Raw genomic sequence first — 14,207 nt, 5'->3', positions numbered from 1 at the left:
AGGAGACCATAATGTCATGTCACGTACCATCCTTCCACTGCTGTCAACATCGCTTTGTGTCCTAACCCCCATAATCAGCAATGTTCACTATTGAGTGGTAAAAACTGCTGCATAGCTGTAATGAAATGAAATTCCGGTTATTAATCTCATTATCTAACCTTTTCTGTATTCTTTTTTTCTACCAAAAAAAAATAAAAAAAAAAAAAAAAATATTCCATCACTGCAATTTTGTAGAGCTAGCGTCTCTAGAAAGCAGACGCTTTTCCAGGAAGTTTTGAAGGATTTTTAACTTTTGTGGTTTTGAAGAAACCATGGTTATTTAAAGTACTTGGAATTTGTTTAGTCTTATGTCCAGAGTGCTAGCTATGAATTTCCAGCATAGTATTGGTATTGAAAAATGGGATGAGGTTTTGAAGGGAGCAAGAAATTGTGTATATTTATTGCACAGAAGTGAAAATGGCTTCATGGGTGAGCAGCACATTTGTAATGAACAGGCTTTACTGGGGTTTGTCTCCCCTGTGGACCCAGGTGTGATACCAGATTGGAAGAGATACCCTTTCCACTGAGCTGACTTCTCTGATCCCTTGAGATGATGTTTGTGAGGAAGAGGTTGTAAAGGATTTAGTATTATCAAGTGTGTGGGGTCTTACCTCACACAGAGAATCAGCATGGCTTAAGGGTGTCTGGAGCCAGACCAGAGGCAGGTATGGATTGATATGTAGGCATGAAGTCTGTGTTGTTTCATGAGATATCACTGGTTCAAATTTCAGACTCTGTAATTCCTCTAAAAACCATTTTTGATCAGATAGTACCAGATAAGTTGTCACCATTTCTATTTACCTTGTACATAGAAATTAATAACTTGTCATTTTCTGTATCACATTGTTGTGGGATAAGCTCAATAAGGAAAAAGAAATAAAACTAAATACTTCAAAAACCAGCTCCCACTGCTCCAGTCTGCTGTGGTTAATGTCAAAAGGACTTTGCCCATTATTTGTTCCTGGAGAGTCATAAAGGATATTATAGTCCTTTATAGTATGAGAAGTTAAAACTTTATTTTTCACTTGTGTTTTCTTCATAAATTCCTGCTGTTAAAAAAAATAAACAACTAACCCCAAAGGCCTGTGTCGCACAAGAAGCCTCCCCTGAATATTGTTTCTTTTTAACATAACATTGCTGGTTCCTCTTTGCAAAAGTCACAGATATACAAAACTCCATAAACAAACCAACAAAAACCAAACTTCAGAGAACGCACTTCAGTGCCTTAACATCGTACTGACTTGTCAGCTATCTCCATTACTTTGTTCAGGATTTTTTTTTTTTTTTAATTTAAGAGAAAATCAGAGAAATTCCATAGTAAATACTAGAAAAAAAGAAATCTAGATATTGGACATTGCATAACATATCCTCAATTTCATATCTGCCTATACATAAATAAATGGACTATATTCTTTAAAGAAGCAGCATCTCTTGTAAACCTGATGAACTAGAGACCAGTTGAATGCCAGCGAGGTTTTAGGCCAGAAAACCAAAGAGCCAAGGAACTGGTGTTATATCAGGTGTTTCATGTAACTATAATTGTATTCTCAGAGTACTACAGGTGTAAGTCTAAGTAGTTTTTTTTTGAAGGAAAATAGTTTTGATATGACTATATGTTTAGTATATGTTCCATTTATTTTCATATTTTATTTTCTCTATTTATAAAGAAAATTCTTTTCTTCCCTACTTGCTTGGCCAAAAAATTCTAAGCCCTGCAAGTCAAGATGGTGTTTCATGTCTTTTCTAATGAGTTGCATTTTCAAGATTGACACAGCTTGTGGGAGTTCACCAGGCAGTTCACAAGTACCCCAACTGCATAACAAATTCGCTACCATAATAACCCTTTGAAACGTAGAAGAGGACAAATTGCTCAGGTCCCTTGGTAGCAAGGAGAACAGGGACTGTGGGTAGATTTAATTTCACCTAACATTAGCCATCCCCAGTTAGATGTCTCAATTAAACTGCCTGCTTAGCCTTTCTCTCCAGTGAGTGGATAGAAAGAGACAGGTACTTCCAGACAGTAAATCATCCCATCTCAAGATATTTTTCCAGATTAATGGGATGAATTGCAATTTTCATCAGAAGACTTTGTAAGTTTATTTGAGTGTAGAACAAGTCATAAACTTTGCCTTTGCTATCAGAATATATACTCTTCTTTTTTTCTGCTTTTAGAAATATTGTTAGAGTAATGACACTTGTAATTCTGGACTCTTTCACAAATTTGAAGTGTGGCCTTATCTTGAAGCTCTCCTTGACTGACTGAGGAATTATTTAGGTACTGTGTATGTTCTTGGCTTGTATTGCATGCAGTTAACTGGTAGCCCAAGAATGAAATTGTAACACATATTTCCATGAACTCTCCTGTTGAGCAATGTTCCATTGTATTGATTTCCATGTATTCTTCTAAAAGTTTTGGGTTTGTTTTCCTGGCTTCTTGCTATGTTATCTACTGTGTTCAGTAGTAGGGATCTTCTGAGAAAACAGTTTTCCTGTGAGCTGCATATAAAAAAAGCATCTTTGCACATACACTGCATCATTTGCTCTTCTTTTATTTGTGCCACTTTACTGCTATGAGAAGTACTTTTTTTCTTGGTCTCACTGGGATTTGGAGGCAGCTGGCTATGTTCTTGAAGCATTGCACCTGAATCTACATGAGATTTTCTCCTCTCATACTGATTGCTGCCTGGGCAGCAGTGTGCAGACCACCAGCTTTCCTCTCCATTTCTTTTCTTTCCATTTCTCCATTTCTTCCTCAGGTACAAAGCTCACACATCCAGTTTCCAGTTTTATTGCCTTTGGAAGGACAGTCTGCTGGGATTTTTAAACCTTTCTAAAATTTCCAGCAGAACTTTGTGGTCTTTTAAAACAACTGGTGTCACCTGCAGCTCAGTGAGTTTGACCTCTCTTCACAGAGGGCGGGGAATGAGGGAAGGGGCCAGGACATAAGGAACAGCTTGGATGAGCAGGTAATTAAGGCAGTCAGACTTAATTAGTTTTTAATAGTTGGGAGGAGTTTTTGTATCTGCATATGGCTGAGAGGTAGCTTAGGGAGCAGAAATGAGCTGGGAATGCAGAATGGTTATAAAGTTAGTTAAGAGAGGGACTTGCTAGAGGTCCTGGAAGTGTTGATGGCTGTTTGCTTTAGGTGGTTTCAGTAATGCTGTTAGGGAGCTCTGCAAGACCAGGGAGGAAGTTTATGTCCAGGGCTTGTGCTAATTGTGCCAGAGGGAGCATTCTTAAATGTTTTGTGTTTGTACTCCTTTCTTCCTCAAAAGGAGTGATGTGGGAAGTGATTTTAACTGAAGAAAGGGACATGGCTTAAATGGCTGAATGCAGCTTGTCTTCTCCCTGGTAAAATAGCTTGTGAAAATGCAACACCTTGAGATCTTTGAGGTGAAAACTGTATGCAAAAGCTGCTCATCCAGCAGACTGTGTGGTCTGGCTTATGACCTTTGTTGCTTGGTATGAAGAGTCATATTCCTAGAGGTAGGTGGTTGTCTAATTTCTACTGGTTGCAGCAAAATAAGGGTGAGGGTGTGTACATTTGGATTTTGCTCATGCATAACTTTTTAAGTCACTCTTTTAAAATATTTTCACCACTGAAATGAGCAGGGCTTGTGGGCAGGCCTTCAGGTTTTTTCCTGTTGCACTTCAGAACCTGGACAGAAGCTTGGATAAAAGTATTTTCTAGATATTTCAGAATCTACTCTGATTGCTCTGGTGCAGAAGCTTCTGTGTGTGAGCAGTGCAAGCCTTTGCTCTATAACACAGTAGTCTGGTTGCCTTGGAACATGCAAGTGAGCCTGCTTCTAGGTCTGTGAATGGAGAAGGAAAAAACAAAAGCCTGGAAGGATAATAAAATAAATAATCTTAGATCTTTTATACTACTATTTTCAATTTTTTTAAAGTGCCTTCTTAATCATATTGGAAGATCAAAATCATCTTATAAATACTTCTGAAGCTCTAACCTTTTCTTTTTTTGTAAAGTTAATAAAAAATAAATAATCTACTGCCTTTGTCTTGGGACGTAATTGTTTGCTTGGTGTTTGTCCTGGAAAGGATTTGCTTGTTTCTCTGTAATATTGCAGTACTGTTTCTCTGTGGGATATTTATCTTTTGGATGTCCTTGAAACTGAGACAGAAAAGTTCAAGAGAGTGATTTCTGTGTAGGAAATGTACCTATTAAAGGTATTGGAGTAAGTAATGAAACCCAAGACTGGTGTTTATGACTGGTATTAAGTCAGGTTTAGACAGGAGGAAGATGCAATTTTACTGGATGATTCTAAAGGCAGACATACATTACATATATATTAATTAACAAAGGTGTGCAGTCCTTGTGCAAAGGCATCTTGTTGGAGAACACCTTCCAGGTGCTTCTAGAAAAAACTCCAGCTATCTCATTCAATTATTCAACTTGTTATTCAGAGATTGGCCAGTCATTCCTCTGAAGCAGATGGAGACAGTTTTTCACAAAGCTGAGACCAGCATTGCGTGCACTTTGTCTTTTCTGAAGTTTCTATCAAAAGGAAGTGTTATTCTGTTACATGGTGTATCTGTGCATTAAAAATGCTTGTCCTTGTAAGGGTGGTTAGGAGAAGATAAATACACTATACAGTAATGCTAATAATTAAATTTGTAAAATAACTGCTTTTTGATAGACTAACACACAAATACAATTCCAGCAGTGGCTGTTTCTCATTAGTTGGAATGACATGCCAGCTTTAGAATATGTAATGATGTATAAGCCCTGGTGGTTATAATTGGCATAGAAATGTACTATATCCTTGGGTGTTAAAAGCCATAAGCTATTTATTTTCATACTTACAAAGAATGTACTATATTGTGGTATAAATCTCACATGGATTGTCATAATTGCATTTTTTTAGTAATTTATGTCCATATGGTTCAAATATGAATCTGTCCCCCTTATTAGCATCCTGCTGGTGACAGAATGTACTGATAAATTAGTATCTTGTGTCTGGAAAGCCTGGTTGAATTCAAATCTCATGCAAAAGAAACTTAAACCTAACTGGTCTTCCTGACAAAAGTAGCCTTGTTGTCATGAAGATTTTGTAATATGTGAGCTTGTATAGTAGTGATATGCTTGCAACAAACTTGGTTGTTGGCTGTGGGTTTGTTTGGTTGTTTTTTGTTTGCTTTTTTATTTTTTTTTTTTAGAAGCATCAAATTCATACAAGTAAGGGGTAGATTTGAAGGTCTCTAGCCTAAACTGGGAGTAGATAGTGCTGAAGTTGATGGTGTAAAATAATTTTGAAGCCAGAGATAATGTGCAATAAAATAATTGATGGACTTCTATTAGATGTCATATTGTATTGATTCTTCTGCACTATGAAAGGATGTTTGATTGTAAAGTCTATGTGTGACACACATGATATGGAATTATGCTATGAATGTGAAAGTACATCATATGGTCTTTTTTCTTAGGGCTTTGGGGAAAAAAATTGGAGAAATGGGTGAAAGAAATGTAGGGATAAATCATAAAGACTGTTTTTCTTTAAAAGAGAGTTGGTATATAAATAATGTGCTACATATTCAAAAAATATTAAAAAATGAAACTTAGGTAAGGTAAAGTGATTCTGAAAGAACAATTCTGCTTTGTTTTGTTTTGGCACCTTCCCTTCAGTCCTTTGAACACATGAGAAACACCATGTGTGACTGATCTCCACCTGAACAGTGAGCCTTTGACCACAACTCTGAGTGTGACCTCATTGCCAATTCCTTACCTGCTGTTGATCTGTCTGTCAAATCCGTGTCTCTCTGACTTAGAGACAAGGGTCTGGTTGGGACAGTGTTAAAGGCTTTTCACAAGTTCAGAGAGTTGATGTGAGTTGCTCTTCCTTTACAGCATGTTTGCTTAATCTGAGTAAATTATCTGCCTGATGGAGTAGTGCTTTGTAGCCTCAGTTTAGGCTGGGCTTTAGCATTTAAATATGCAGTCTAGGGGACAAACTACAAATTTAAGTGAATATTTAGGTCCTGAGTTTTGAAGCTGAACGAAGCATTGGCTGCAAATTCAGCAAGCTTCAATTTATGTGATTTTAGTGCAAGTCTCCAATATTTGTGGCTTCTGGAGGCTCTTGTTTTGGGTTTGTTTTTTACTATAGGTGTTTACATGGCTGAGTTTGGTGAATTTGCCTGTGTGTATGATGGACGTGTTGATGAATATTTTACATGTTCTTCTTTTATTTTTCAGAGACCTACAGCCAACAAGACTTCTGGTGCTCCTTCCTACAGCAGATGGTCCAGTTCACAGCCCCATCAGGTAATATGTCCTTGTCAAAAACGATATGAAGCTGAGGTTGACACATGCTTCCTTTTAAAATGAATCTGTGAGGGGATCTGAGAGTGTTGCCTACCTGCACTAGCCCAGCTAGATCATGCTGCTCTCTGAGGTTGTTGCAGGATATCCTGTGGCAAACTCTTGGGTGCACTTGCTGCTCATGGAGGAGCTTGTACAGCTGTGTCTCTAATGAAGTGGTGCCTCTCTGGTTTGTCAGGGGTGGTTATTGTGGCTGGATCACCCTATCCTTTGCATCTTGTCACTTAAGCTACAAGTGTGTGTGTTTGATCTGCTTTGGCAATACATGAAGTCACCTTCTCCTATGTTAGCCTTGCCCCTCCACTGCCCCAGGGTTTTTTATGAAGTGGTTACAATGGTCAAAACTTCCAGGAAACCTGTTAATTGAAATTGAAGCCAGAAACTCTGAAGTGATAGCCAGGAAACAATATTATAATTAATGAGTCTTTATAACAGTTTGAATGGTATTCAGAGTTTCTGTTACTTTATCAAAATCAAAAGACTTTTTTGACTATAGACAAGGATTTGGCTTGTTTTTGTTATTAAAGGACAGTGTATTTCAACTAAACCAACTTTGTCTTTAAAAACTTTTCAGGTGTCTTTTCAATAATGATTGTATTGACATTGCTTTCTTCCAGCATCTACTTTTTTTTTTCCTCTTTCTACATAAATTTAAAAAAAAACCCCAACACCACCAAAATCCCAGTAACCCACAAAACCCAAAACCACCACTTCCCCTTGACACTATGAAAATTCAAATTACTATGGTGAACAAACCTTTGATCTGACATGCTAGATTTCCCTTTTGAAGGACATGGACATTTGTACACTAAGAGAGGAAATTCCACTAAGTTGTGTTTTGGCCTCAAAAACTAAAGGAAAAGAAACTATGAATTTAATTTGTATTCAGATTAGGATGGGGGAAAAAAATGGCTAAGTGCTTCATGGGCTATTAGCTACCTTTTTCACTATCTTCCCAGTGTTAATGGTTCTGTTTTCACAAAGTATTTTGAGAGTTTTGTGCCTTCTCTTCGTTTAAATACGTGGTTCTTTTGCTTGCAAAGGTTTCCCTTTTTTGTCTTTCACGTTTTTGACATTGAATCTTTACTGTTGAGGGTAAAAGTGAAGAATGCATATACAAAAGGTTAACTCTTTTCAGTGGTTATTGCTTGCTTCATCCTAAGGCATTACAGTCAGCAAGAAAAAGTTCTTGGAGTATAACTAATACGCATGAGCACTGTTCCCCTCTTTTTGTGCGTGTCTGCAGTTGTCTGTTAGTGGGAGACAAATTCCTAAGTCAGGAGGAGACCATCCCTACAAATCATATGAAATGCACCTTGTGCTCTACACACTTGATTTCCTTTTTGAGAAGGGAGGGAAACTTAAGTGCATAATAAAGATTGTTTGTGGTGTTACAACCCTGTGAAACCACTAGCAGAGCTGAGGGATTAACTACCAGGAATGTTGCTTGAAAGTATGTCTAGGCTATCCAACATCTGCAGGAAAAAAATTGTTCTAATGCATTAAAGCATGCCCCTGGTAATTTCCCTCCACATATATTGTACCTCTTATGTTTAACTCTTGTTTTCCTTTGTCATTTCCACTCTAATCTTTTCTTGTTCTTCCTTGTTTATTGTCAGCTTTTGTCTTCTGTGTTTTGGGTTTAATAAGCTTATAAACTTGCCTCATGGATATTATAAATGCCAGTACCAACTGTGAGGATGTATAGGCTTGCTGCAATTCTGTTTGGGAGACTGGAACACTGCTGTGTGCTCTCATGAGCTGAGTGGCAAAATATTTGTATTGGATAAGAGATTTGTATTCAGCCTTGCAACTTGCCAGCATCTATATATAGTTTATTTAAACTTCTTTTTTTTTTTTCTTTTTTTTTTTTTTTTTTTTAAGATGGCTTTCCAGGAAAGAAAAAGATTAAAGTTCAAAATTCATAGTCTGCATTTCTTTAGTCTCGTGCAGTGAACCCAGTGAAGGCCTTTCCGCATGCATCTTATAAGATTCCACACACAAACCTAATAGAACTGCATACCTGAGACTTTTGATGCATCTAAGAAATGTTAAAAGTTAAATTGATTTCTTCCTTCTTTCCCCAAGCTTTTCTTTTTTCATTTCCTCTATCTATGTGAAGTTGGAAGGTCCATTAAGTGAGAGATTTGAAAGGGTGGGGTCAGTGAGTCACAGAAAAGAACACATTTTTCCCTGACTTGTTTTACTTTGTGCTACCCAGACATGCTTATATTTTGTATTGGATAAACTGAAGCATGTTTATCTATCTCAAATATGCTCTCTGGGGAGTTTTTTAATAAGTTTCTATCAACTCATTGCTCTCATGGACACATGGAATTTGTATGCTCAGGTTTTTTTTTTATATGAAGCTGTTCAGAAAATAGTGTTGCTTTTTGTTCTTTTTTTTTTTTTTTTTTTTCTACTGCCCCTTGAGCCTGGGAAAGTGTTTTGTTGCAGGGGAGGCATCTTTGAAACTTGATTTAGAAGTTCCTTCTGACTGCCCTGGGAAGGAGGCATTAGTAACTGGTTCAAGCTAGGTTTTTTCAAGCATTCCTCTTTCTCAATGTCAGAATAAGAAGCCACTAGTCTAAAAGTTTTGATTTTTTTTTAATTCAAGGAATTAATTTATTGAATTAAGGAATTTGAGGAGTGGGAAGGAAAGCCAAACCAAATCTCAGCTTCTGAACTGGCATCCATGGAGCTGTGTGGGATCTTACTGCCTTCAGCTGTACTAAACTGCCTTGAGGGATGGAATCAAGGAGGAGATGTAGATGTTAATGAACCAAAATTGCCTTCACCATGTTCTTGGCTAGTGGCATTGCTTGACGTGTGAAGAAGTCTGCAGCAATTTTGAGAGAAGCTCTGAACTTAGTCCTTCTGTGGTACTCTCAAGGCTGCTTCCTGAAGTGCAAGTGGCTCTTACCACTGATGAAAATGAATGAGGAAGTGGCACTTTATCAGACATGAAGATATAGCTATTTCTAATACTATGCTGCTTTTGCTGAGTGGGATGACAGCCAAGGCAGAGCTTCTTACAGTGATGGCAAATCTTTGCGTGGGACAGTCTGTCTGATGTTAGGAATCAGGTATACAGGCAGGCTGGGACACAAGGCACTCAGCTTTGCAGTTTGATTGTCCCTGAAAGCAATTTTAACATTAACAATTCACTCCTTACTGGTAATGACTTGAGAAATGTGTGCTCATAAAAATGAAGAAAACCCCTCTTTTTTCACTTGGAAAAAAAGGAGAAGAAAACACATTTTTCAGATACCAGCTTAAAGTCAAGGCATTAAAGAAACCATAGATAAAGTGTCCTAAAAGAAAGAGTAATGGCATAACAATCCTCCTAATTTGCTATGTCCTATCTGTTAATGAGAGACAAAAAGTCAGTAGCACCTAGTCAGATCTCACAAATAAATCTACCTTGTATGCAGGTAGAAGATAGTGATAGGCTGATTTTTCTTGCTCTCTTTCAGCACACTAGGGAGCTGGTGAAATCTGACAATTCATTTGGTCTCTGCTGTCTGCTGGCATCTTAGTGGCAATATTCCAGGTCTCTTGCACAACGGTTGTTAGCAAGACTATCTTTAGAAATGCCTAGATTATATTACTTTCTAGAAATATTCAAATGCCTCTTCAATATTAGGTGCTAAATGAGCCTGCAGAATAATTGGCGTGTATTAAATGCCATTAAAAATAATATAGAACATTTCAGCATCTTTCTCCTCCTCATATCTATTAGCAAGGCATTAGTTTATGAGCTAATGAAGTAAAAAATGCGGAAAGCAAAACTATGTCCAATGGGCCACAGGACAGGAGGGCTCTCAGCTGTGATTCTGTAATGTTCTTCTGTCTGGCTCCACTTCTGCTTTGTTTCAGAGTTATTGCTCTGACTTTCTGGTAGGGGAAACACAAGCTCATTGCTTCCTTGCTGGAAGTCAGAGCTTTGTCCATTGCTGACTTGGCATCAGTGCCTCAAGGCCAGAATGTGTTTTTTCTTCAATATCCTGCTCTTTAAACACAGGGATAAATACTGTATCTTAGTACAAAGGGGTTAGCAGTTTCTCATAGGAATCTGGGCAGACAATGGATGTTGATAAACATTCAATGTAGTGTCTATATTTCAAACAGCCAAAATATTTTAGCTTTCCATATGATAGCTTATAATACAGTATCTTTGTAACAGAGATGATGGAAATACCAGTATACCAGTCAGGAAGGCAGAAGCTAGGAAAGGTGATATTCCAGCTATACTGTGGCAGCTGTTTCATTGAATTTCAGGTCAGAGATTTCAGTATAAATAATTTCTCTCTCTTGCTTTGTCCCTGTTGTGTGTGTCCCTGCTTTCCCCTTGCCTTGTTTTTTGCCCTTGTATTCTTCCTGTGTATGTGTTGGAGCAGTAATGTGTTGATAAGAAGATAATTAGACAGGTGTCTGTTCAGTAGGCTTTTTCACAGCACACAAGGTCAAAATGAACCTTGTGATTAATTGTGCAGCATGAGGGTAGAGAATTTTAGTTTTAGGAAGCCAAACTAGGTATGGCTTCTGGTAGCAGTTGGGATTGTTATAGCCTAAGACACGTCCAAGTGGAATTCATGACTACTTGGAGCAGGAGGATAGGTAATAGTGAGTTTCCTTGATGGGTTCTATCAGGCTACCTGAACTCAAAGATGGTTGGAGCAATGGCTCAGAAGATACATTCCTGTAAAGAGAGTTTTCTTTTAAACTGGTGGAAGATAGCTAGTTCTAAATACTAAATAAAGCACAATAAGTAGTAATGTACTCAGCTGCTTTGAATCTTGTTTGTTTTCCTTCAGTGCCTCAAGTCTGACTTGGAAAAAGTATTGAGAAAGTCACTATCACTGTCTCCCTGATGAATCAGACCTTTGTTTTTCTGCTGAGCACGGCACACTGTGGCAGTAAACTTAAGGTTATGTGCCTGTCCACTAGAAAACTTACTGAGAACACCAACAATTTTCCCAGAAGCTGCTGAACAGCTGTCAAGTGACAACAACATTCCTTCACTGTTGACCTAGGTTTGAGCTCCACCAGTGTGCTCATCTAAATGACAGTGACTTAGTCGAGCTACTAGGGTTAACCCTTATTTTTAAGGGTCAGATGAGATCTGGCAATTTTCCAAAGGCAAACCAGACAACCCAAGCCACAGAATATATTCCTTCCTCCTGGTACTTGGTGTTTACCCAGAAAAGGTAGCAAAATTCAATGTGCTTAATTAGACTTAATAAGGGAAACTTGCCAGTTTTGCAATACATTTATTGTGTAATCCCTATGTGACAAATCCCTAAATACCTCCTTTCCATAATTGTCTTTTCAGAACTAGGCATTCCACTTTACAAATATGTCATCATAGTATTGCAACATTGCATTGCCATCTTGGTTACATTTGGATAAGCACATGGAAAAATAAGTATGCAATGCTAGAAACTGAATTTTTTGACATGCCAAAGGGACTCACTGAATTTCAACAAGCCTCTGTTAGGTTTATTTTAGATTATTCACTAAATTTGAATTTGAGGTGGAGACAGTGCCTTGCAAGATCAAATTTAACTAGTTAAACATTTAGAAGTGTAACTATTCTTTTGTACATCATGTGTTGCACTAAGTTCACTGAAAGTTTGGAAAATTCGAATATCTGTGATCAGCATTCCAGGTCTGCTGCTCTTATTACATCCACTGTATATGCCATGTTATGCACATGAGAGCCTTTCGGGATTTTTATCTACTACTGGTAAAGATTGACCCATGTATTAGGTCAGTCTTTATTAGTAGCAGACAAAATATTAGCCACTCTTTCTTCTTGTGTGTCTCACCTCTCATACACTTGTCCATCTTTTCTGCTGCAGCTTGGTAGGTTGAGCTGGAAACCTGATGTTAAAGGTTCTGCTTTCCAAAGTTTGATGCTTCCTTGGTGAAATCTGTGAGCTGCTGCTTCTGGCATGATGATTTTCATAGGACAGTATAGGGGAAGGTTGAAGCTGGAATATGTTTTGTAAAGCCACAGGAATCTGCACTGGCAACCCCAACTTCACCAAGGTCATGGGCAAGGGCAGAGTTAATCTCAGTGACTGCTTTGCAAGTAACAGGAGAGCAGGGCACACTGAGTTGGCTGCTCAGCTAAATGCATCAGTACACCAGGATGCGTAAGCGATTTTTATTGTGTGAAGATAACTCAGCCAAATGAGACTCGGGAGCAGTTGTGCCTGTTGCCAACCAAAGTACAGCATAAAACTTAGTTTTGAAAAGTTAAGGCTTTTATAAATTGAGAAGGGAACTAAATAAGGAAACAGATTTTTTTTTTTGGTTTTTTTTTGTTTTAATGGTCAGTGGTAGAATATGAGTAAATATAAATGTATGCACTGTTAGGTGCTCATCCAAGGTATGCTACCTGTTGTCTGGACATAATCCCCAGGCAGCTGACTGAATTGAACATAAAGCATTTTTGTAAGCTCCAATAGGGTAAGAGCCTGTGCCTGGAGGGAAGCAATGATGTTCATAAGATCCATCCCCATGCTTTCTCTTAACTACTTGTGGAGAAATACTTCGTGTCTGGCACAGCTACTAACACAGCAGGATGAAGGTTGATGGTATCTTTAAAAAGAATACAAAGTTTATATTTAAAAGAAGGGCTTATATTTTATAGTCACTGTAAATGACAAAATGCAGGCTCTGTTCTGCAATTTGTGCATCTGGTACCTCTAGTCTACTCTGTGGGTTAGACATATATTCTTCACCAAGCATGGGATTTGGGCATTAGTTCCCAACACCTAAGTCTTGGTAAACCAATTATGTTAAATTTCCCCTGATTGTAGTGTATAAATGTTAAACTTTGGGTGTAATGGTTATGAAAACATAGGAGGATTCTTCCAAGACACAATATTGTATATGTCTCTTCTACAGGTGTGAGGAAGAAATAGCAGGTTTCCTTTCTCAGGAAGGGGAAGTTATCATTACTCTGTCAGATACCATTGGTATCATGTTGCACTTTCAAGCTGAGGTTCAGAAGATTCCATCTATAGCTTGGCTAATCTTAAAAAGCAGCATGCAGGGGAGAAAAATGACTTTTCTTCAAAATTGTGTTTCTAAACAGCTGTTTGTTTTATATTTTTTTTTCCCCTAGGCCAGCAAAATTTTTGGTCCCTTCAACTGTTGTGTAAATCCTTTTGATGACAAACACCAAATGTATGTGTTGTGCTAAGTGTCTGCTCAGGTTTGTCTAGAGAAATGTGTGAGCTGGGCATGAGGGAAACTAACAGCATTTGTAATGACTTCTGTAGATGTAAAACATTTCCAAAAGCAATCTGTCAGCTGCACTTATGTTGTCTCTCAAAAGTATTTTCTTCTAGAACAAGAATTTGATAAGATTTAAAAAGACTGAAAATTATATTATTCTACAAATTTTTTAACAATAAAGACAAAATTCTCCCTGTGACACATATTGTATCATCACTGAAAGACACCCAACCTCTTTTGGAAACCTCAGTTCAAAACTGCAGACTCAGTTTGAGAAACCCCAAGGAATGTTCCTCCCATAAGTCTTTTTTGTCTGTTTGGCTTAGCAAGTTAAGCTTATTGGTATTTTATCTATGAATGCTGGCTGCTCCCTATTTGACTGAATTTAGTGAGGAAAAGGAAGGATGCAAGTTTGTTGAACCTTTCAGAGATGTGAGGTTTTAAGGGAATTGTAGTAGTACAACAGAGGAGAGATGTTGGTAATGCCATACCAAAGGGAAGCATGAGATCTCCCTTTTGTAGCCACTGGGCAGTTCATGGAGGAGAATCATAGAATGACCTAGGTTGTGGAAGGAAT

At 37.9% G+C, this 14,207-nt stretch overlaps 1 protein-coding gene across 11 annotated transcripts in view; it reads left to right on the top strand.

Moving 5' to 3' along the window:
* The window catches only part of RBMS3 (RNA binding motif single stranded interacting protein 3), a 703,891-nt gene that overhangs the window by 99,187 nt on the left and 590,497 nt on the right, over positions 1-14,207 (top strand). For 9 of the 11 annotated variants that reach the window (XM_086850705.1, XM_086850694.1, XM_086850656.1 and 6 more), the window contains one exon: positions 6,254-6,322. In XM_086850705.1, the coding sequence (XP_086706831.1) occupies positions 6,254-6,322 (69 nt within the window). Of the gene's footprint in view, positions 1-2,657; positions 2,796-6,253; positions 6,323-10,590; positions 10,661-14,207 lie in introns of those variants that run through there. The other 2 variants (XM_086850673.1, XM_086850740.1) reach the window with 2 other exon arrangements.

The sequence above is a fragment of the Cyanistes caeruleus genome, chromosome 1 (genome assembly GCF_971803275.1).
Source record: "Cyanistes caeruleus chromosome 1, bCyaCae1.hap1.1, whole genome shotgun sequence".
NCBI lineage: Eukaryota > Metazoa > Chordata > Aves > Passeriformes > Paridae > Cyanistes > Cyanistes caeruleus.
Note: the sequence above shows the minus strand (reverse complement) of the source record. Positions and strands in the feature narration are given on the sequence as shown.